This window comes from Dermacentor albipictus, chromosome 2 (genome assembly GCF_038994185.2).
Source record: "Dermacentor albipictus isolate Rhodes 1998 colony chromosome 2, USDA_Dalb.pri_finalv2, whole genome shotgun sequence".
Lineage (NCBI taxonomy): Eukaryota > Metazoa > Arthropoda > Arachnida > Ixodida > Ixodidae > Dermacentor > Dermacentor albipictus.
Window position 1 is genome coordinate 185320463 of NC_091822.1, and position 24869 is coordinate 185345331.

The window sequence follows — 24869 nt, forward strand, 5'->3', positions numbered from 1 at the left end:
CCAGAGCATCATAGTTTCCTACAAGAATTACTAGAGGAAACTCCGGCGCTTCGATCGTTCAGCTGCGATATAGAATGGTGGTTAGTACCTGAATTTATTTGACGTTCTACCGGCTATACTTTATGACACTTTATCTGCCCATATTGGTCTTAATTTCCGAGCTGTAATTTTTATTTGAACGCTTGAAGGCATCGAAACTCTACGCGCTTGCATAATCGTTGCGCATTGCTGGATTTATAAGGCAATGCGTTGTTGAAAATGATAAGTATTGCGTAAACAAGTTTAGGCTAATTCACGTATTATATATACACATCATTCCCGTGCTGGCTGAACCACCATAATTGCAGCCACACAGGGACCACTACAAGGGCAGAGTTTCGACTAATGGTTTTTCTAGCAGACCCTACGCAAAAAAATGCCGCGCCTCTCTCCGTGCGTTCTTTCTGTCTGCCAGCCGGGATCATAAGCCTGAAGCGGAGGTCGACTTCTCTCTCTCTCTCTCTCTCGTGTGATTTAGCCGCCTCGGTAACACGCCCTAACCTAACGTGCGCTCAGCGAATAGCGTAACCGGTTGGCCGTAACCTTTTCCCGGCGCTCGGAGCGCAACGAGAGACGAGGCGTTGGCAGAGGCGTCGAGATGGTGACCCGTCCTTCGTCCCGTTACGCGGGGAGGCCGCCAAGCGGGCCGCTACTATTCGGTATCTAGGTGAAGTGCGCGTTTTACTATAGTTACGGCAAAAAAAGGAGCCCTCACGCGGCAGCAGCAGCAACCACCCGCGCGCGCACCGTATGTGGGACAGGCGTCGTCACCCCCCCCCCCCCCCCTCCGTCCCCATCCATATACTATACACCTCCGGCGCCCCAGCGCTTGTGGGAGCTACATCTGGCGCGAGAGAGACCACCGGGTCGAAAAACCCATCCGCTCGCAGACCCGATCGCTGACGCGACGTCAGGGTATTGCGCAAGGTGCAATGGTTCGTCGCCTCGCCTTACGTACTATGTGTGAATTGTGCGCCACTTGTGTTTATCGCGCAGGGCGGAGGACGCTATACGAGAATGACCTGCGGGGTCGCCGGTTCGACGCACGAAAGTGCTCGTTAGAGCGCTTTTATACGTGTGGTGAACACTCGCTGATGTTCCAAGATGGGCCTTCTAATTAAGCCGATATCGTAAGCCAGTTACCTTAAGAACAAGGACGTCCAGGCAGCTATGTGTGCCCGTTTCATTTTCTCGAAAATGCCGCAAGCGTCCTTGAGCCCCTCTTGCCATCTCCCTTCCCCATTCTCCCTTCTCTAAGAGGTGTAGAACTACTTGAATCGTTAATGAAAGTAGATGAACGGTGTACTTCGAATAAATGTAACATACTGAACACTTACAAAGTCATATCATATGGGCAACTCCCAGTAAACTGCGTGCGTTAAGCTATAATTGGTACGACAGTGCAATCTTTTAAACCAGTGGCTCTGTCATGTTGGAAACATACGCGCAGGTTGCGAAAGAAAATTGAAACGTGGTGACGATCTGGCAGCATTGTTTATGCGCGAATTTCGTATCTCGTAGAGCGCTGTAAGAGGTCTCACGGTTCGTGTTGTGCTCTACGCCGCACCCGGACGACCACAGCAAGACTCGTAGTTTCCACAATGCTGCTCTGTTTTAATTAAGACAGCTGTGCAGATCCGCGTCTCAATGTTCCTCAGCCTTTCACCTCCTATCTACTCCTGCCCCCTCCCGCTATTTCGACGTCGGAAACGCTGTCTCCGTTCTTTGTATCGTCTGCTCTCCGGCAACCAGACGAAAGAAGATGACAGACGACACATCCTATACTTGGAGCTTGCGCACGCGGCGCGTGGACCAGACGGAGGAGTGTGTTACGGTGTAGCGAGCGACCGACCTCGTTTTCATCCATCTTTTCTCGTCGCTTTGGTGTTCTCGTGCCCTTCTGACTCGCCGGCGCAGACGCATTATATTCTTATTTCCCGCGTCTCATTTTTTTTCTTCGCACTGCCAAGAAAGATAGAGAGAAAAAAAAAAGAGCGCTAGTGAGTATGTGTGCGTGAGCCTACTGCCGCAGCTGCTACCAGCAGCAGGGCAGACGCGATAAAGCCATCTCGGTACATCATCATCTCTTCTTGCTCTTCGTTCTCTTTCGTGCCTCTTCTTCGCCCTCTTCGTCTTCTTCTTCTTGACGGCGGTGGACTTCGTGAACCGCAACGCTTACTTGCTTCGTGCGTCGATTAGAGAGCTGCGCTGAGCTGCACTTGCTGGCACGTTGTGGCAATAGGAAAAAAAAAAAAACGGGGGAAGAAAAGAAAAAGCGGATGGAAGTAAGGCAGACGGGCAGACTGTGCAGAAGATGGGTGAGGGAATCGAGTTGGAGAAGCGGGCTTCTTCGCGCTCTCGTACCTTACACCAGCCCAAGATCCCTTCTTTTTTTTTTCTCTCTTCTCCGTTCCTCCTTTTCCCAAGCGCTTGTTCCAGATAAACGGGCGTACGCACGCGCTCCGAAAGAACGCGACCGGGTCCCGGCGCATCTCGAGACGTAAACAAACTCCCTCGCCCACTTTGCTTCTTTCTTTCTTTCTCTCTTCTTCCTCCGGCGCTTCCATTCACCGGGTCACTGTTACGTTCGTGTTCAGCGAGCGTCACGCGCCGCCAGCGTTCACGGCGACGTCGACGTGTTCGTGTTGTTGTTGTTGCGGCTGTTGCTTCTTGCTGCCGCCAGAGTGTCGTGCCTGCGAGCGCTACGGGCCGCAAACACGCACAACAAGTGAAGATGTGGGCAACTGCCCGATTTGGAGCGAGTAATTTATTCGTGCACGAGAGAGCACTCCGCTTCATGATGATGATGATGATGATGATGAACTCGAGGGCCTGCTGTGGCGCGTACACGCACTCAAGGTCACTGGCCGAAATGCGCGGGCGGATCTCATAAACGTGTTAGAGCTGAACATTTATATTTTCTTAGAAATGTCGTTCCGAATGAACTTTAATGAAAATACCCGAAAGAAAGGATAGGCGAAGTAACAAATGATTTATGAAATGAACAATGGAATCGACGAGTTTGCTCGTTTGCTTTTTTTTTTCTGACTCCGACTCTGATCTAACTGGTGTAATAGGTCCCTTTCTTACAACGCCGAAGTGTGCTCTGAGGTTAAACTGTGTACAACTTCTGTACTGTCCGTGACAATGGATATCCTTTCTGTTCTCTACAATAGAATGAATAAGCAGTTGAAGAGGAGAGCATGTTAACACATGATACAATATTGACTATTTCGCGCTGCAGAACTCTTTCTTTTTCTTCGAAAAAAGAAAAAGAAAATAATGGCCGTCCAGTGAAGTGGACTTCCAACTTTGAATATTGCTTCACTGAGGGAGACCAGTGGAGAAAAAAATTGGCTTTCGCAGACGACAGTTCGGCACGTGTGTCTTCTGCGCGAGCACTGAACCCTACATAGGTACTAAGCTAACGTTGTCATGGCAACTGAAAACGCTGACCCATGCAGGGCGCTACCGACCCTCTGAAGACAAGATCGAGAGATTTACACGGAAAAAAAGAAAGAAACAAAAAGAAATGGAGAGATCGGTAGCAGTAGCTCTTGATGGGGACGCCGACTGCTATTGAATGTTGCATAGTAGGTTACACAGGGCACGGTGAATGGAAGAAAGAAGGGGTTAGGTAAGCGCGAAAGAGAATACTAATGGACAGTGCCTGCATTCGATATATATAAGAACTTTCTTGGGTTAGTCAGAACTGTTCGTAAGACCAGATGCTTTCCAATATCGTGATGCCGGACATAGTAGCAAAGACGGCCATGCCGATGGCAAGCCTCCATCACTACAAAGAAAAGCTTTGTGAATTCGGATCCAGGTCTGTAATACGGCATATCACTCACGACGAGCGGTATAACCAAGTACTACAAACAGTAAGTTGCGCAGTAGCTGAGAAACTCGGGATAATTGGGGATCGCGATTTGACGACACAGACCTAATTCAGCCGACGTCTAAGAATTAGGTACATACACGGGCGTTGACTCTCGACGACTAGTTTGTGTAGTTGTGAGCCTGCGAAAGTCTAACTTACGTCCAAGTTACGTCGCTGAATGTCGGTTGATACACCGATCTATACTCTCTTATCTACCTCGTTTGCCGGCTTAGACAACGAGCTCAGCAGTATTCCTGATTGCTTCAGTTTTCGATATCCTTTCTCCCTTTCTTCTTCTTCTTCCTTTTTAAACTTTATCTGCGGTTGTCACAACTTCGCCTTTTTTCGTATTTGTTTTGCGATGCTGTAGTGACAGTGCTTCGGCGTTCTGGGTTCCTATAAGCCTGACGAAAAAAAAAAAGAAAAAGGGAGTAACATAGTGCAATGTAGATAGGATCCGTCTGAGCGGCGGCGTGCCGTGCCCGAAGTAACACTGCAGGCGCCGACGAAGATCCGAACGTCCGAGAGCTCGTTTGCCGTCTCCTGTTGTTCCAAGGCTGCGTGGCTTTCGAAATTCACGCCGTGGCTAGACAAGCAGGACAGAGGGATCGCTAGCGAGGAAAAGCGATGACTAGTTCTTTCTTTCCTTCTTTCTTTCTTTCTTTCTTTCTTTCTTTCTTTCTTTCTTTCTTTCTTTCTTTCTTTCTTTTGGCGCTTCTTGGTCGTGCGTTTTACTTTCGCAACAGTGCTTTTCGGTCTACTTGGGAGCGCTAAGAGCCGACGCGCTTGCGCTGCGCGTGCGATACCGGCCCTCGGAGAAGTCATCAGTGGCAAGACAAGTGTGTGTACTCTACAGAAGAAGCAGCAACCGAAGAACAAACACAACCAGACTCGAACGGCTCGCGAGAGACTCGCGCGCACTCTGGTGCGCTCTTCTCTATTATGTAGGCTGCTGCTGCTGCGCTGACGTAAGCTGGAGGTAGGAGTAAGATATGTTCCTTTTTTCGCAATCGTGTCTCCACTCTCTCGGCGAGGCGCGGGCGCGCGCCGTTCATGTTAAGTCTGGACGCAAGCCCGCGCGGGCCGTCACTGGAGCCCTAAGTCGAATGAAAAAGAATAGTAGTAGTAATAATAGGATAAGAAAGAAAGGAATGGAAAGACGAAGGAAGGAAAATGTCAAGTGGCGACGTGGAATGACGGGATCGATTGCAGCGCCGGCAATGCGCGCGACGGCACAGATGGTTTCCATGCATATACGGTAGATTTCGTGAACAAAGAGACGGATAGAGTGCTTAAAGCAGCGCGAGGCCCTTTCGTGGCCGCGCCTTCGTAAAGTAGCATTAGCGAGTGGGTGGAATGATTCAGTGAGAGAAGTGAACGAGCGAGTGAATCCAATGGCTTAGTCAGTAAGAGCCTGTGTGTGTGTGTATGTGTGTGTGTGTGTGCGCGTGCGTGTGTGCGCGTGCGTGTGTGTGTGTGAGAGTGAGTGAGTGGGTGAGAGAGTGAGTGAGTGGGTGAGAGAGAGAGAGAGAGAGAGAGAGAGAGAGAGAGAGAGAGAGAGAGAGAGAGAGAGAGAGAGAGCGAGCGTAGCGCGTTTCCAGATGTGGCATCGTTTGGTAGAATGAAAAAAAAATATATATGACAATAAAGAAGCTTGGACATTGTCCTCTATCCTGCGCTTGCATTACGCATGAAATTTGCCTTCTGTATTTGCCGTGCGTCGAGTCCGGGACTCCATAGCGATATCGTGAAAGGGGCCGCCCCGCGGAAAGCGAGCAAGCGCCTCGCGCTGTAACGAGAGAGCCTGTCGAAACCTCTGCGGAAACTTCGGCGCTAACGACAGTCAGTGTTTCCGAGAATGAATTGTGGGCATCAGATAGAATGTTAAGCGAATAGCAAAGACGAGGGAAAAAAAAAAGCCATTCAGTCTCAGAAGCAACGTTTACCTTCTCTGCAAATGAGAAAGGCGGTGCTAAAAAAAGAAAGAAAGAAAGAAAGAAAGAAGGAAAGAAAGAAAGAAAGAAAGAAAGAGAACAGTTGGTTATAAAATAATACACGAAAAGAAAAAAGGAAGAGAAAAATAAAAACGAAGGCCGCAATAAGGTTAGCGTGGCCTTCACGCTGCTGTTGTCTGGATGAACCTCCCCTCTAAACGTTGTCTCAAAAATGTTCCTCTCTAAGTAAAAGAGAGCGTGACGCAATAAAATTAACGACAGGCTTGCCGATCTACAAGTGCCTCCGAATGGCCTGAACCGAGTTATGTCAGCGTGGAGCACAAGTGCCGTCTAAGAGGCGAGTACTCGCAGTGAAGTTCAGGATTGCAAGAAAGAAATAAATAAATAAAGAAAGAAAGTAAGAAAGAAGGAAAGAAAGGAAAATCGACAGAGGTGAATAGCCATAAGCTAATTATATCCATTTTCATCTTCTTTCTGTTGCCCTCTTTCCTTTTTTCCTTCTTTAAGTTAATACACTTGATTTTATTCTGAGTAATTTCCTGATTGATTAGCTGTAATTGGAGTCGTTTGGTGGAAATATAGTTATAACTGGTGCCCTCCTAGAAGGAGTCTCATTCTCAGAGGGTTATAAACGACACGTTGTGAGAGTAAGGATTACATGAACACATTGCGACAGTGTCACGAACATTTCATGACACTGGGTCGAGAGCGAGTATCTCGATTTGATCGGAACTTCAAAGCCTTATCTTACATTTCGAGGCCCGCTGACGCAGCAACCGCCGAGAATATTTTGCTGCGACGATTGAGCTCTGACATGGTAATTAGCGCAAACGCGCACACGAACAGGGACAGGCAACAGACGCGCTTTCTTCGTGCTTTCACGCCGATTCGTGCTGTATACTTATTCTTGTCACGAGCGGCGCGTTGAATTGCGTGACCGTTGGCCGTGGAAAAAGAAACGTCTCGGCGAATGTGGTGATGTTGTCATCAAAATAGAAATGCTTATCGACACATGTTAATGACTGTTCGTTCAGTCTATGTCGGCTCGAAGCAAGAAAGGGCCAATGCACATGCGCATGTGTGTCTTGTCTCTTTCTGTTTTGCGCTGACATTCAATATGGAGTGCGCTTCGGTTCTCGCTGTACCAAAACCTTGGCGCTTCGTTTGCGGTCCCCTCCGCTACTAGCAGCCACGTCTCACCACAACTGCAGCCTTTATCTTTTATTTAATAAAGAGTATCATCATCATCATCATCGTCGTCGTCGAGAGAAGGCCGTGGCGTTCAGCTGTATCGTTGTGAGCGCCGCTGGTCGGGGATGGCAGAAGGGCGAACGCAGTTGCAGTGGAGGAGAGGGGAGGGGGTGCGGCTCGTGGCCGCTCGCGCGCGCGCTCCCGCTCGGCAGGGAAGCGGCAGCGAGGAAGCAGCAGCAAGAGGAAGAGGATGAAGAAGCGCACGCAGAGGAAGAGGGAGCCCATCGGTCGGCCCACCGCCGCTCATTGTGTCATTGGAGCAACGGCGGTAACGGCCTAGCGGCGGAGAGCTCCTCCTGCCGCCGCATCCCGGACGGGAGGTCGACGACCTCCGCTTCTGCACGTACCACCGCGCACGCTGCTGGCGTGCCGGCGTCGGTCAGGTCGCTTCGATCCGCTCGCCGCCTCCGCTGGCGCGTGCACAACGGCGTCCCTTTGCCTAATGGGCGAACCCCCTCGCTCGCATGCACACACGCACTCGTCCACCGCCTACCCAGATGAAGAAGAGAAGAAAAAGGCGAAGGCACGCCTCTGCTGCCGTCGCTGAGGTCATCGGAACGCGCTTCCTCGCCTTGTCAGGGCGCGTGAGAAGGGCTCCACCCGGAGATTCGTCTGCTCCAACTTCTTGCGGCGGCGGTTCTTCGCCACTGCCACCGAAGAGAGCAGCTGCAGTAGAAAGTCTGATGATGACGGGGCTGGGCCTCAGGCCAATCCCACCTGAGGGTTGTGCCGCGGGATAAGCGAGGTGTGTGTGTGTGTGTAAAGGGGGGGGGGGGCACATATATACGTCTACATATGGGAGCGTACAGCAGTAATGATAATGTGTCCCGTTGTCTTAACGTTCCCAAGGGATGACCCTGGGCAGCTTCGGATAAGAATACCTTCCGGGGTTCACGTACGTGGGCCTACAATCAGTGGATTGTGCGCTCTTCATCTTCGCTGAAGGCGCTCCGGCCTCGAGTGACGTGAGAAGCAATGCTCGGGGGACGTAGCCGCGATCAGAGTCACTAGCTGTGGCAGTCTCTCCGATCGGTCGATGTGTATGCATGTAGCACTCTTTGCGACTGTCGTATTGGTAGGCACACAAAATTCGAAGCGGTCTTACATTGGAAGCGAAAATTACCTGCTTTAGAGGAGCTGCGCGAAGCTTGGCGCCCGGAATCTGTCAATTCGGAAGCACGATGCGCTGATGGGCGCCTGCATAGGTAATTCTCACAGCGAATGTTGCCGTTGGTGTGGTGAGGGATCCAGTTCGCGCAGAGATGCATTGTCAACGGTAAACTAGCGCACGCGTCGGACGACCGGTCGACGAAGGGTAATCGCGAAGTCCAGTTGGCAACATACACGTTCTGTTTGCTATATGTTGACGAGAAATCATCATGTGCCGGAGCTGTCCTTGCTCGGCATTCTGCTTTCGGGTTAGAGGTTACATATTGTTACGGAAGGGTAAAAGAAGAGAAATTAAGAAGATCGCGAGACGCTGGCTGCTGCGTGTTGCTGCTGGTCAGCCATCTTAACCACGTTGACTCGTCTTGTATACATATTGTAAATACAGTCTATCTATGCTCCCAACATCCCCGTAACAATATGAACAAAACTGTCGTGCTCACAATCGACGAGACGGTTTTCTTCTTCTCTTCTTTAAATTATTATTTTAATGATGTGCAGGGACTGGTGCATGTCGGCACATTACAGGCGCTCTCCGCATGCGCTGGCATCGTACAACCACAGAACGCCGCAACCGACTGTCAAAGCCGTTGACATGCGCAGTATTGCCTTTTTCTAATTTTTTTCTTTTTGCTGTTTTACAAGGTTACGTTGACATTAAACACGTGTTGTTTAAAATCAGGGACTGCGCAAGAGGAATGAAATAATACCAAGTTGTCGGGAAGTAGAATGCACAAGGGCATATCTTATTTTGTTCTCAAGCTGAACAAGGACAAGAGAAAGGCACATCCGACACACACACAGAAAGGCACACAGGTGTGCCTTTCTGTTGTCCTTGTTCAGCTTGCGCTGCAACAAAATAAGATATGCTGTAGCAACAAGCCCCTATAGCTATCCTCAACATAAGGGCGGCAGTGCCTAACTTAGAAGTGTATTGAAACATCGGGATCTTGTAAGCCTTTGTTCACGCTGCGAAACCACGACTTGAGCCTGGTGTGCCGCTCTTTCTGCCTGTACTGGACGCTTCGTTACATTGACGGGTGAGGCGACGGGGAAGCTCTGCAGGGACTGCAGCCCATCAACGGTGCTTGCACGCGACCTTAATGATTCATTTCTCTGTCAATTTCTTTGCGTGGTTAGTCGCAAACTTCTGCGGACGATCTCGTGGCCGCACAGCGTGTTCGCGATCGCGTAAATGAAAGTGCGCTCGGATTTTCGCGATCGAGAGGGTGTGTTCGCGCGCGATCGCGACGCAATTCGCCGCGACACTATCGCATCGCCGCAACGTGCACTAGCGTTGCCGCCCCCCCCCCCCTCTCCTATGTTGAAAACTCGCCACTCGTTTGCTCGGAAAGTTCAAAATCGCAGCTGTTTCTTCATGCGTCTCCGCGCGACGAATCTCGGTGCGCGCATCCGTCCGGAACACCAGCGACCTTCCTCCTCCGAGCAGTGCGGCGATCCGGCGCCGGCCAGCCTTTTCCACTGTGTGTTTGCGTGTTTGCGGGCGTGCAGCGTATAATCTACGCCTCGCACTCGGCAGAGACACGGCGCGCGTTTTTTTTTTTTTTCCCAATATCTTCGCGTCGGCTATCTCTCCGTCGCCACTGGAAGCGGCAGCAACGAGCAGGTGTGCGCAACGCTCGTCGTCGCAGGTGCGCGTTTGCTCTGCTCTCGTCATCCGTTCGGGGCCAACCCGCAAGCATTGTATAGCGCGATGCCGCCTCCCGAGAAGGTGGGTGCGAGAAGCAGCAGCAGGAATAAGCGTTGACGAACGCCCGCGGGAGCACGCACGCATCGCGAGCTCGCTCGCTCGCTCGCCCCAGCAGCGTGCAGGAGGAAGAAGAGCGGCAGGACCCAGAAATGGGTTGCTGTATCAGGCGTTGACCCCCCGCCAGCGGCCCTGGCCTGACCGCCACTACCACCGCTGCCAGCTTCCCTCGCCCGTCCGCTCCCCTCTCGGTCCTTCCGCGTCGCCCGCCGCGGCACACAGACCGACTCTCCGAGCCCCTCTCTTCTTGTTCGGCATCATCTCCACCCCCCTCCGCGTGGAACGACGTGCGCGGCGAGTCGGCCCAGTGCAAGTCAGCCACTGCGGAGGCCAGGCATCGCCCCCCCCCCCCCACCACACGCACGCACACCACTACCTCGGACGCGCGCACGCGCTGCCCCGCGCTCCTCGCTCACTGCGTCCCCTCCGACGCCCCTTTGGTCCCGCGCCGCCGCTCAGCTGGCCACACGCTGCCGACGCAGAAGGACGCTCCACTCTGCTGCCGCTGTGACGCCCGCGGGCAGCGTGCTCCTGCTCTCGCGACCGCTGGCCAAGCGAAGGACAACCTTGACGGACGACCTGCTTGCTCTCCTGGGCCACCACCGCCGGGGTGCGTCGGGCAACGAGTTCCTATCGCTACGGGGCGTCTCTCTTCTCCCCCCCTCGGCGCCGGTTGACCGCGTCCCGCCCGGCATTCGGGGGACCCGGCGTCTTCGCTTTTGCGCGACAGGCTGGTTCGAATCCCCGACTCGACTTCGGGAGGCGCCTCGGTTGTTTGGGCACGCGAGTGTCGCACCGGCAGCGTTCGCGCAATCTTCGGTGGCGAGGGAAGTGAAGCCTTGCCGCGGGTTGTTCTCGCAGGCGGCGCGTCGCCGCAGGAGTGCCGCCGCGGCTGCCGGCCCCGTTTCTTTCCGCCTTCCTTTTGTGCTGTCGCCGCCGCTATCTTCCAATTCCGCCGCGACCGCTCGCGGCTGCGAGTGACAGACAGCTGACGAGAATGAGGAAGAGGAGATAAGAAGGCCCCGGCGAAGACACCGCGCGAAAGGCCTTCCCGGTTCCGGATTGGGTTGTGGACTTGCCTCCGGTTGCCGCGTGCCCCCCTCTGCTACGCACGTTTTTTTGCACGCCGTCGAAAGGCGTCCTTCTTCGGCGCGCCTCTGGCTTCTTCGAACGACTTCTCGGCGACTTCCATGAGTATTGTGCTGCTGCCGCCGGTGACCGCTGGTGTCGCGACGCGTGATCGCGTGCCTGCCGCCTAGAGTGGGGTCCTCGCGCTGGAATGCTTCCCCTGAGCTACGGTCTCGAGATTGTGCAGCTCTTCGAGCCCCGTTGGGCGGACCACGAAATCAGGTAAGCTATCGGCGCTTTGTGTAAACCTCGGAATCTTGGAAGACCTCTCTGCTCGTTTTGTCCTGACGCGCCGGTGGCTCGTGAAAGTTGGAAGTGTTGTTCACTTTTCACTGGGGGACGTGACGTTTTGCGACCGCGCCCAGAGCGCGTGTATGATCTTCAGTGGCGATTCGCAGGAGTACTAGATTAGGTGACGATAACATAGGGTCACAGGGTCTCGTCCAGCTAGCAGTTTATGAGATAAAGAAAAGCCTGTGAGATAAACTGGTGAGAGTGTATGCGCAAGACCTTTTCTTTGTAAATATAACATTGGTAGGGGTTAGGGGTGATGAAAGCAGGCTTGGCGTCATAGGTTTTGTTTTTATTTCGTAATTAGGTGATCGTCTTCGTTTAGGTCATTGCTGTTATCTGGTGACGATTAACCGATACACCTGATTGTTGTTGCTAAGCGTCAACAGCCAGTTGATGGGCTGTTTTTTAGTGAAGGTGGTATTATCTAAAAAAATGTCAAGTCAGAGGAAGAAAATTAGTTCATGGCTCTGGTAAATTCGAGCCAGCTGCAATAGAAATGTTTGGACATTGGCTACTCAAGATGGCTGGCGAAATGAGTTACATGAACGTTACTTACATCAATTTTTCTTCACTAATGAAGTGCTTACATTATGGCTACATCTCCGGTACCATAAGTGCGAGGGAATGCGCTTTATGATACAAGCTTGCTTTTGCGAAAAATGATCATTAAATGTTGTTCGCGTAAAACGTTACTTTCCAACGGGAATGCGTGGCTTCAGTGCTTATATGAATCACCTTTTGCTCTGTCATCAATAGGAGAGGTTATTGCCTTCGTAATGTATAGGGCATGTGGCTGTGTGCGCATGGCACTTAAATGCGCGGTACATGGTTAGGTTAACAAGTATAAACCACCGACTGCGCCAGAGGAATTGGTTCGTCGTATCTGATATCAATATTTTCCTTCTTTTACCCGCTGCCGGTCCATTAGACCCTTCTCGTTGTTGTTAAGCAAGCATTTCCCGCAATGTGGTTTGTGAGTGCACCTGCGTGTGAGTGCAACCGTGCGGACCTCTCTTATTGGATGAGCTTTTGGTTTTTAACGAACTTGCCTTTGTTAAACGCTTGCTGTTGAACTTGCTTGTTTGTTTTGTTTTGTTGGAAGGGCTAACGAACCGTTAGCCCTTCCCTCTAAAGGCATCGTGTACACGGCCGTTGTCTCCGTGGCAGCGGAAGCCAACAGCTAGAGGCGGCGACGAGGCCGTGCCCGTGTCATCCGCTGCTGCCTCGATAAATCGAGCCAGCCGCTTCGCGTCATTGCAGATTACGACGTTGTGCTGGATCTGCGTGTCCTCCAAAATTATTTCATTCGTTCCGTGTGGACGCAGCTCTGTTTTCCAAAGTAGAATGTGTTCTCGTGGCGATGGTGACACGGCATAGGGAAGACACAATTTTCACCAAGTAGGACAGCGGGATCCATAATCGGTTGGGCGGAAATGAAGTGCTGAGAAGCCCACTTGCGGATTACGAAAGAAAGGAAGCGTGTTGCCTTTTTTAACATTTGATGTCTTTAATTTGTGCCCCTTTGGACCTTCGGCATGTTCGCATATGTGATTCCGTAGTACGCTTGACAAACGAAATTAGCCGCCATTTCTCGCATGTTGGGCGGCATATGCGAAGGCTTCTCTGCTAACTTGATCGAAACCGCGGGTCGCAAATTAAGCATCAAACTCAGATGGACGATATCCTTGCTGGAATTGGGACAAGAACAGCTGGATTCGACCATCACATGTGGCCCGGCCGGTGAGGCAATAGTGAGTTTCAAGAGCACGTAAACCTAGTGGAAAGGTGGCAGAAAGCCGGGTATAGTGTAGTGAAGTTGCGTGGTTCGTCACGTGGCCTGGGCGAGCTACGCATAACGGGACAGGAGCCATTAGAGAGATCAGGCGGATATAGCATTTTTTTTTTATCCGGCAGTATATTCTTAACAGGGGCGACACTCGTCGTGGTTACAGAACAGCGGATACGGCGCTGCGGTGCTGAGCTCGAGGGTTCGATACCGGTCGCGGCAGCTCGCATTTCGACGAGGGCGAAATGCAAATACGCTAGGTGCAGGTTAAAGCACCCCAGATAGTCAAAATTAATATGCAGTGATCCACTACGACGTGCCACTCAGATCGCGGTTGGGGCACGTGATACCCCATAATTTAATTATTAGCGCAGAAGGCGTTAGTAAAATCATAAGTTGTGCACCTGTGCAATGTAACTTTCGCCACGTTCAATCGTTCAATGCGGGGAACATACCACGTTATAAATTGTTCTATATAAAATAAATGCTAGTACATAGTCTGCCTTCGTGTATATCACTTGATTGCCTTCTGCGGAAAGACATGCTATACCTGTGTTAACTGTGCTTTTGGTACGAAAATGTTAGCGTAATTAGCCCCCTCCCCCTCTCTGACATTCAGTACCTATTATGGCGCTGATACGCCTCCTGACTTGCGTTCACGCTTGAGCTGTGGTAGGAAGAAAGAAATGGCTGATATCAAACGCACATGTAGCGCGAAGTGAAGCTTCATTGAAGCGCTCGAGTAGTTGATATGACAATGTTTATTTTTCGCATCAGTACAGTTTAGCGATAGAAAGGGCCGGCCTTGCGAAAAAAAAAAAAAAAACATGTCGACTGTTTGACAAAGCAGGGGGCTCCCACAGCACTGACACAGCTTATACAATCTTACAGGAATGCATAAAGCACAATCTAATATTCCTGCACAGACAAATGCAATCTTATACAGAGACGCAAAATACAAAAGCACAAAGTGTACATTATTGTAAAGATATATTTCTGCCTGATGCCGAGCAAGAACAAAAAGAAATCAAACATACTGGTTTTGTCCAGTAAACAGCACCACACCAAAAACACTTCTTTTTTTGCTGAGACGAAAATTAAAAAAAAGAAAGATTCAAGGACTTCGTCAATCTTAAGTTGAAATAACTACGAACGAACTAAGGAGACGCGTAACACGTGTTTGCTTCCATTCTATGCAAAGGGCAACGTCACGCATGTCACCGTGTCTATCACATGTAAGCATAGTAACGCGAACCAGAAAGTTGCTCGCGTTTTTAATATATACGAAAGGCAACGGTTGCGAGGAAATTCCACTCTTTTTTTCTTTTTGTTTTTATCACGCAGCAGCAAGCCTGAAACGCGCTTAACTTGTCGAGTGTGATAGTAGGGTCAATCGGACGATGCTTTTTCTACGTTTGTCACTAGACGAACTACTCAACGGCAGCTTACTGCGGCACTGGAGCCACACTTACTGCTGACCGCGCGTCCCAACATAAACCAACGGTTGAAACCATGCGCGCGCGGATCCAAATCTTCCCGAGTATACCACCTAACTGTCAGTCAGCGTGCTGCAGTTAATAGTAGTACTAAAAATATTTTGTGAACGCAAGCCACCACTGCGAGCTGACTGTGGTATAGACCATACTTTCTTTAAATGCTAGCGCACCAATCGCGAATTGTCACCGTGGCCCGCGCAGTGACTGCGGGTTTTCGATGACGGAGAAGCTGACTACGAAGCCACTAATAAGCGAACTCTAGTGGCACGGCATTATATATGCCAGAGGAAATGGCTGACTTCCTATCTCGGCCGTTGTTTCTGCCAGTTCCTGCAGTCTCTGGTGAAAAAAAGTGGCTGGCGCATGAAAGCGATTCAAATTTCGGTCTAATGGCGTTCATGCTTTCGTACGTTACTTTTTCTCGCGCAGCTCCGCGTCTCTTGCGAAGTTCTGTCTGTAGGTCACCGTGCCGGCGTCGGGCCCGGCGCTTAGCGCAGATAGCGCGCGGATGAACAGATAAAGGCGTCCCGCCTGCATCTGGTAGGGTATAGGACGCATCGGCGCGGACGCGATGAGTTCATTGTTATGCAAGCGGCGCCGGGTGCTGCGTGGAGTGCCTCCGGAAGGAACGGAGACGGTTTGGAAAGAGGTGGGGGGAAGGAAGATAGTTGAGGTTAGGGCCGCTCGCGTCAAGCGGTTTTGTGCGCACACACGGGGAGCCGCAACCGAGGCAAAGCCGGCGGCGCGGCGTGCATGCTCATTGGCAAGGCGGCGGCGGCGGCGGCGTAGTCGTTGTCGTCGGAGGCCGCAGATAAGTGGTGCTGCTGCCGCTGACAGAGGCGGCGAGGAGAACGGGAGAGGGTAGAATGGGGGAGAGGCGGGGCAGGGAGAGGCAGGTTCGAAGGCTGCGAGGTCGGGTCACTGCACTGCAGCAACGAAACAAGGAAGCGGCCTATCCCTGAGCCACGATAACCTCGTTCGGCATGACCGATACCGGGCACCGACGCAACGCCGCCAGCGCTTGCTCGCTCGCTTGCTTGGCTGTCGACGGCGACAACGACGGCTGGTGTGTGCGGATGGCACATCCTTCGTCGTCGTCGTCGTCGTCGCCTCATTGTGTTGGCGCGTGGGCCGGACGTTCGGCTGGCGAGAGCCCGCTCGCTAGTTCCTCCTATATTTATTTTTTCTTCGGTGTTGCCCGTGTAAAACATAAGTGCCTTAACGTTGCGCAACGACTGATGCAACTATAAGTTTCGAGAACGCTACGTGGGCAGTGAACGAGACGATGCGAGGGTAAAACAGTTGACCGTATCTGTTGATTTCGCATTGTGCGCCGACACTGCTCGGTATTGTTTAGCATTTTATTTTTTACGGGCACCATTGATACATCACTCTATTTCGAATTCAGCAGTATACGGTGCTTCGCTTTCGTTATCTTATTCTAATTACGTTTTTGATTTCCGGAACTCGCAGCTACCCGTGATGTTCTGCTGCTCTGCAGGAGGTGGCGGATTCGATTGCTACCCGCTCATTATTTGTGGGGGTGGAATGCATAAACCGCATGTGTGCTTTGTATGCATGGTGAGGGATTCTAGATAGGTAAAAGTGGGGCTGTCCACTGCGACGTCGCTGTTAGATCGCATCATCATGACCACTTGTAGGATAATTTGACCTTCGCTTAGTCCTACTTGCCTGGCTTAAGCATCCTGCGCCTTACGATTACGTGTTTCCAAGTTAGTCGTCGCATGCAGCCTGCGCGAGCTAGTTGGACAAGTAAGGTGGACTGCTCACAGCCTGACAGGCGATTCCTGTGGGCTATATTGCGGAGAAGCTCGGGTAGTTTTCCGCTTGCCGAAGATTCTCAGACAACTGATAAGATTGAGCGCCACAAGGTACAGCCGGTGCATAGATAAACAGCCAAAGGGACAACGTTTTCTGTCGACTCTTCGAGTCGGTGACAAGCCGTCGCTGTATGCTTGTTTTGCCAGACTGGGATGTTCCGATGTCTTAGGCGTTACCGCTACGGAGAGATCGTTTTCGTTGTTGTCGACGTCAGTAAAAGAATGGTTGCAATGATCTTCATAATAAATCTCATCTGCGGCTCATGAATGGAACATAAAGTGTATCGAACGTACCGGCAGTGTTATCGTTAGGGTATCGCGAGATTCGCGTAAAATAAATTTAGAACGACAAATTAAACTCGAAAGTCACTGAGTTGAGAAATAGCTTTAGAAGTAACATTGTAAAAATAAAATAACGAACACAAGTGGGGCCACAGATTTTCGCCGCAAGCAGAAAATAATTCTAACCAACAACTTCGAAATCTTATCATCGATTATCCCTTGCGTCAAATTAGCGATCGTAAGGTTATTTATGCCATTTTCAAGTTTACTCCCAGTCGCCGCCAAACGTTAAAGAAAACCATCCGCATGTACGACAGAGGAAATTACGAAGCGATTAACAAAGAACTAGAACCTTTCCTGCCATCTTTTCAATCTACATTTCATCACCGATCTGTCCTCGATAACTGGACAGTTTTCAAAATCAAGATAAACGAGCTAACAAACAAATTTATTCCCTGTATCAGTTTTCGTGCAAATCGCCAAAAAAGGGGGTTATAAGATAATCTGAAAAGATTAGAAAGAAGAAAAAAAAAAGTCTTTTCAGTGAAGAGAAACGGAACCCATGTGCAGTATGAGATTAATGCTAGATGCAGCCGAGGATTCGTATTATAACTCAACTCGCTGTGCCAAACACGCTTTCTTTCAAGCTAACCTGCCAGAAATACTAACGAATAACCCCAGGAGGTTTCGGGAAATAATAAACCCGCAAGAAACATGTGCCATCGCTCTCACCAACACCGCAGGCGAGGAAGCCACTGATAGTGAATGTGCAGACATATTTAACCGTGCGTTTGTTTCCGTTTTCACAGACGAAACTCACTCATCATTGCCCGCTCCGATGCATGGGAAACACATTCAGCAATGACATCAATCGAATTCACTTCGCAAGGCATCATGAAACTTATCGACAGAATTAAACTATCATCAGCTGCTGGAGTCGATGAAATCAACCCAAAATTGCAAGCGTCCAGTCATTCAAGCATCTTGGTATCACCCTCTGTAGTGACCTTTCTTGGCGAACACGCATTACCGCCATCATATCATCTTCCAAGCTGATCTCTAGAATTCATAAAACGTCATCTTCGTCATGCACCGCAACACGTTAAACTGCTGCCATATAAAACTCTCATCAGACCTCAACTTGACTGAACCAGTCTGATCCGGAACCCGCACCAAATATACCTAAAAAATGCACTCGAGTCGGTTCAATACCGCGCCATTTGCTTTATCCATTCTTCATACTCGTATAACATCAGCGTTTCATCCCTGAAGACAAACTCCGGTCTCGAAAGCCTCGAAGATCGCCGCCGCATCGCCAGCCTCTGTTTACTGCACAAGTTTTACCATAGCACTCTAAATCAAACACCTTACATTAATCACCCGATCCACATATCTCACCGCACTGCACATCCGTCTCAGATTGCCAGGCCTTTTTCTCGAACTATGACTTTTTCAGGTTCCTTTTTTCCCCGCACTGTTGCGGACTGGAACGCCCTGCCCGCCGACGTAGTCGCCATTACGTGCCAATTGTCATACACAAATGCTGTGACCGCCTATATAATAAGGCAGTGACTCGTATTCATTTGTTGAACATATTAACCCAGCCCTTATGTAAAACCCCCCAGAAGTCTTTAAGGTGAATAAAGTGAAGTGAACCGTTCGCACGTCCTTAGCACCACCGCTGACAGTAAACAAAACGCGCAGGCGCAAACTTAGAAGAATAAAATAATGAACAAAATATAGTCGTGTAGACTCATCCGCGACTTCTGCAAGACAAGCGATGCTTTCGGAGCACAGTGCGCGCGTTCGCTCCTGCACGGAATACGAAAGCCGCCCCTGCAGGAAGCAGTGCATCAATGTTCGCCCCGCTGCGGCGCGCAGGTGTGGCCGCGGCGCGACGAAAGTTGCGTGCACAACCATTCACCGTTTCCCAGAAACTGCTCGCGGTGGCGTCTTGCGTCGGCCTGTTGCGCGCGCGCGCGCGGCCGCGTGCTAAGAAAGTGACGCGTGTCCTCCCAGTGCCTGTGCGCGGTGCTGTTTATATGTGATTGCGTCAGGACGGGGTTCTTCCCGACGCTCCGAATCCCACACCGCTGCGTAATCGCGCGCGCTGCCCTTGCAACGGGTTGCGGTCCTTTTCTCGCGTGCCTCTCCACAACGCCCCCCCCCTTTCTCTCTCTCTCTCTCTGTATACATAGCGGGAAGTCCTCACGCACGTTACGGCACCGCTTTGATGCTCGCTCAGAAAGAAGGAACGGTCCGCAGGAGGCAGTGGGATGAGGAGGAAACCTTAGCTAACCTGACCTTGGCGGGCGTTAACGTTTTGCGTGCTGCTGCTCCTTTCCTAACCCCCCTGGTTCACCCTCTCCCGTCTGGCCGGCTCAGTGTCAAGGTCGCGCTACGCTGAGCAACTGAGGTAGTAGTGCCAAGGACGACCCAGTGGCACGCTCGCCGCCGTCATCCTCGCCGCAGGCGATGTGCCGTTCCTCTCGAGCAGCTGTAGGAAAGAAAATGAGAAAGAAAAAAAATGCAGTGAAGGGGCGGGTTCGATGAGGCTACGTCGGGTCATCACGCTGATGACGAAGGGACCATAAGCGACTCCCGAGGCGGTCGCGCTTGGCCTGAGGATGTCTAGACGGAGCAACCCCCCTCCTCCTCATCCTCTACGGCTTAAGACGAAAATGACAAGAACACAAAGATCAACACAGAAGGAGAAGCCGCGACTTGCGTCTTTGAAGAAGCAGCGCTACGCACGCACGGATGACTATCTTCAGCGCTTCTTCTCCCCCCCCCTCCCCCACCTCCTTTTCTTCTCTCGCGGGCTTAGCTCAATGCCGACTTAACTACTAACCCAGTTGGGGAAATAATTTTTTTCGTGTAATCCTGGCCTGTCGTGGCGCGTCTTGAGCGTCGGGGTAACGCGTCTGGCAACCTGTCTGCTTCTTTTTCTTCATAGCCGTCGTAGTTTATCTTTACTTTAATTTTTGCTTTACGAAAGCGGGACGAGCTTTATTTATGGCTGGGTTGGTTGCGAATTCCTGTTACTGGCTCTCCCTCGCCCTCTCTCTCTCTTGGTAATGTCAAGAATGTGGTTACGCTGCGGACAATCGCTACCTCCTCCGCGCGTTGCAGGTTGGGCCGCACAAGGCGCTTCTCTATGAAGCGGGAAAGCCAGCTTGCGGACGAAGCTTGAGTCGTCGTCCGGAGATTAAAGACGAATGCCACGTGTTTTTCTCTTGCACCAAGCGTTTCGCCACATCTTTGCGTGATGCACGAACGCGGGTATTGTTAACTTGTCGCATGTCTTCTGTAAAAGGGCCCCTGACAAAACTTTGTGAAGCGGCTGTACAAATGAGCCAGCATGCGATACTGTGGGTGGCTCAGTAATGTCTTTACTGGTATAGGAAATATTCCCGACATTTATTGGCTTTTAAGAGATAAATTGCTGTGGGGAAGCACAATTGTCATGAGATGAAATAGCGCACTTACAGCAACGAAACACTAATATACTGAGTTTTTTTTCTTTTTTGCTCATGCCACTTCGCTCGGGCGCGAACATTACTCGAACGTGCGTAATATCAACGCATTTTTAAAAATTTTTGTTTCAATGCTTTCCAGTGCGGATTTGTTTTTCGATTTCTGTACGTACTTACTAGCGCTATAAAATTGGGCGTATTGTATTTTGACAGAAAATAGTGGAAACATCCTGTGGAACAAATGTGGTTCGATCGGTACTGCAAATTCCGAATTGAAGGAAAAAGTATTTCCACTGCATCGTCTTCTCACTCCCCTCAGTTGATGGCGGATTTCAGTCGAGGGAAAGGGTGGCGCCCGTTTTGTATTTATGCTGTGAAGTACTGCGAAGGCCGTTGTGGTCTACCTTTTTGATGAACTTACGCAAAGACAGAGATAGAGATCAGATAGCTAGATATATTGATTGATAGATGGATTGGTAGATCCCTGTCGCGTCGACCTTTATGGCGTTGGAAAATTCTTGACATCAGTTATTTGTCGATATTGTAAGCTTTGTCACAAATTCTCAGTCTGCAGACTGCAAAGGGGTTTCATATTTCAGCCCCAAAGTTGACTTTGTGACACTACATTTAGCAAGTGCATGGGATTTATTTCGGGAAGGTTGATAGCCCGTTAATGCAAGGTTGTGCACAAAGCTTAGTCAGGGTTCAGTTTACGACAGGGATCATTGAATGTTTTATTGGGTTCCGCCTTTTTGCTTGCCGTGCCATATAAAGCAGCACCGATAAAATGCAGGATAGCAATTGATTTTTTTTTAACTGCTTCCGAAAAACGTGCGCGATTTCTCGGAACACAGGTTGCCGGTATTTCTGATTGATTCACGGTACGTACTTTCCGGTGCGTTTACTGCTTGCTTTATTCCAGTTGGCTCGCATGAATTGTTTGTCTCGAAGCGGTTGCCACACTAGCGATGAATGTGTACTGTCTCAGTAGTTCCGTGCAGCAGAGCCAAGGCTGCCAGGCCTGCAAAGGCAGGTGCTCTCGCCGGCAGCAAACCGCGTTCGCCCACCTGTTCCGTGGAGGGGCTCGTAGCTTCCACATTGATACAGGGAACAACTGCGAAAGAGCCATAGCCAGGTATCTGTTCATACTCCTTGTGAACGTGAGGTGCGTGTAAGCCAACCAAACGGCTGCTGCCTTGTTGACTGTGCGTGTATCGTTTACCAGAGAAGCGAGCGTATTTTGCGTCTGTAGCGGTGTCTGCGTGTCGCAGTGTTTCATCCAAACACTTAAAAAGTCATAAAGTACCGCATCAGTACCTCATAGGGACACTAAAGAGGAACACTGCACACGTCAGAACTAGGTCATTAATTTCAGTGTATATTCTCACATTTCGGTCGTTTCCCTCTCTCTCTCTCTTTAGCAAGAAACGTTTTTGAGAGCCCCTGCATGTGCTCTTTGCGCGCAGTCCAATTGCTCTTCAATGGCATATAGCCAAGTGTCCCCTCCCCCCCCTTTCCTCCCTGAAATTTGTTTTAGTATGCGGCATGCCCAACCCTCTCCTCCCTCCAGCTCGCTGTCGTCGTCCCCAGTCAAGTGCCCCCGACTATCCGAAATACATTTCTGGTTGCGCCACTGTCGCTCCTTCTTCATAAACGCTAAGGTGTAGAACAGGACAAACGCTTTAAAAATCGCATGACCTCACCAAGCTAGTGCAGAAAGTCTAAGGTGACGTGTGTGCCAGTCTCTAATTTTTCTGTCGTTTCCAGCTAGCGACATGTCCGATCACGGTTAGACTGAACTGTTTGCTAATGTATAGTGCACTGTTTAAATTTCCAGAAGATCATCTCAGGATTCTTCCTTCAGTGTCTGTTTTAAAATGCGGCGTCTTCTCAATGTTAGCTGCAGCTGCCATTGTAGATAAATACCTGGATTTACGGTGTTCTTACGCTGTTCGTAAGAGCAGGTGCCAACCAAATCATGGTGTTTGACGTATTAAGGGCTAAGGTGACGGGCACGTTGGAGCAAAAAAAAAAAAATGAATTCAACCCTTGATTTGCCTTGCGTGACGCTAAACATGAAGTCTGAGAGTTCGCGTTAGTCATGTCAACTGCCTGAATAATTTTCTGGCAAGGATATCCCTCAAGAGCTTATTTACATCTAAATCCGGTTCACAGCTGGCTGGTGTGTGTGCGTTTGTGTCTGAACGGCAGGTAGGACGTTACAGCAGCAGCTTCACCACCACTCTTCACATACAGCAATGGGTCTCTTGTTATTTTTCTAATACCCATGCAACCTGAAAACGGCAAAAGCTCAACTTTTTGGACCGTACGGTATTTCTCTTTCGCGTGCCGAAAAACCGCACCGCGTCAACGGTCTGGCTGTCGAAACGGATTGCATACGTCCGGCCGGGGTCGCTCACGTACGAACGGAAACTGCGGCGTTGACGTACGCACATCTGACTTTCCGCAACTTGCAGCCGCTCTGGAGTTCCTTTTGTCCATCTTTATTTTTGTTAAAACTCAAGCTCATAAACATATTTCGTACTGAGTTTATTTTGTCTTGTTGGTACTTGCGTTCGCCGGGACTGGCCACGTGGTCACAGGAACAGAAAATTCGCGGAATGCCAGTGTTCTAAAACGTGCCGGCCGAATCGGCAATTTCTGCTTTCTTTAATTATTTGTTAGGTCGTTAAGCTTCATATATAGCGCGTTTTTATTTCTGCCATCTTGAATTCGAAATGTTGATCTACCAATTTGGACACGCATCGCGTCGAAATCCACTTACGCATCGAAAGAAACGCTTTCCTTGCAAATATTTTTGCGATATATGTAGCATAATTAGGGAGTGACAATAGCTAGTGACAGGTTGCAACTACGCATGCGTGTTTCGCTGAAAGCGAGGAGAGTTTAATGAGATCTCTGTTCAGCATAAATTTAGGCTGCGCGTTTTCATTCCCTGCAGAGTTTCAAGCAGTGGAGAGAGGGTGTGTGTAAGGAGGGTGTGTGAGGAGGGAGAGTGTGTAATGGAGAGAGAGAGAGAGAGAGAGAGAGAGAGGGAGAGGGTGCAGGATGTATATAGTCGGGCACTCAAGCATGTTGCCTTCAGGTAGTGAAGAAGCCCTCGAACTGCTTTCTGGCCTAATGAACTGTGAGGCCAGGCTCCCAAGATCTTTGCTTTTGTAAATGGCCTGTCGTTCAGTGTATTCAAGGCACACTGGAGGTTCTGACGTTGGTTATCAAAGCGAGAACAGTGGCGCAGAAGATGAATGATGGTCTCTTCACACTTGCACTTAGCCATTAGTAATATATTCGGATGCATGCTGCTATACTCTTGCCGCTCTTGCTGTTGATTTTCAATGCACCTTTTGCGACTAAACTGCCGTAACCGAAACATATGAGCATTGTTGTAGCGGTGAAACAAAACCTGATGCGACAAACTTCTTCGCTCCAAACACGCAGTCTTTTGGTGGTTCTGAGTCGCAAGATTTATCACATTGGGAGTGACGGTGTCATCTGGTGTTCATTGCTCGTCACGACAGTTGTTCCACGGAGTCGCACGAAATTCGCAGTCACCTGAGTTGCACCGGCGCGCGAATTATTCTGCTCACTGACAGAGGTTGCCTCGTCACATAACCAACTTGAGCTTTAGATGACTCATCAACAGCACACCTGCCAAGTACACGTGCAGTGGCAGTGCGTTTTCTTGGATTTCTTTCTTCTTTTCGTTTTGTTCTTTTTTTTATTTCCTTTTATTTGACGGAAACGCGAGTTTAGCGCATGCAGCATCCCACGAACTACGTGTTAATGCCCTCGTTTATGCCCTCGTGGTCAAAGGATATCTTGACTCGTGCTGACTCAATGGTTAAGCCACAGACGTTTGTCTCTTTCGACCTCGCATCCTGTCACGGCGCGTATTCGCACGATCGGTTGGAAAAAGCAACTCCATTAAACGTTCCATGGAAAGATATCGAGCAGTCCTCTACCGTTTACGGGCTTTGAACTCTAGCCCTGGGCTGAATTTAGAATATCGTGCTTGGTTGTCACGTGAAAGCAATTTTTTCAGCTCTTTTTTTTTTTCAACTGTCTCACCGAGAGGGGTGTATTGACTTGGCAGCGTTGGTTAGTGTGCGCGCCTGTCAGTGAGTGGTGTGCGGCTTGAAAGAGAGATATAGAGAAAAAGAAAGACGTGTATTTCATTCCGCGATTTATTCCATTTTATGCAGTGGCTTTCATTGCCCGACAAGCACTCATATAGACCAACACGTCGAAAATCTCGAAGCAACGAAGTAAATTCGACGTCTCTCCCGATTTAAAGAAGTGTGGGGGGAAAAGATGAGTAAATAAATAGCTGCAGGAAACCTACTGTGTTCAGGATGACTCGAAACTTATTCACGTATCGCTATACAGTAAACGCGTTGCCATGTCGTGTTGAGGCGGGCAGATTTTGTTTTACGAAACTACCCGTTGCACGGTCTCGGTATTGCAAGCTCTGCGATGGCTTTA

General features: G+C 50.0%; 1 protein-coding gene across 3 annotated transcripts in view; it reads left to right on the plus strand.

Annotated features, from left to right (window-relative positions):
• The window catches only part of E23 (Early gene at 23), a 219741-nt gene that overhangs the window by 105457 nt on the left and 89415 nt on the right, over positions 1–24869 (plus strand). Inside the window, exon 1 of one of the 3 annotated variants that reach the window (XM_065454146.2) lies at positions 9075–9335. The exons of 1 other annotated variant lie outside the window; for it this stretch is intronic. Coding sequence is in view for 1 of the 2 variants with exons in the window: in XM_065454139.2 (XP_065310211.1) it covers positions 11343–11413 (71 nt within the window). In the remaining variant the exon portion in view is untranslated. Of the gene's footprint in view, positions 1–9074; positions 9336–10445; positions 11414–24869 lie in introns of those variants that run through there. One more of the 3 variants, XM_065454139.2, reaches the window with a different exon arrangement.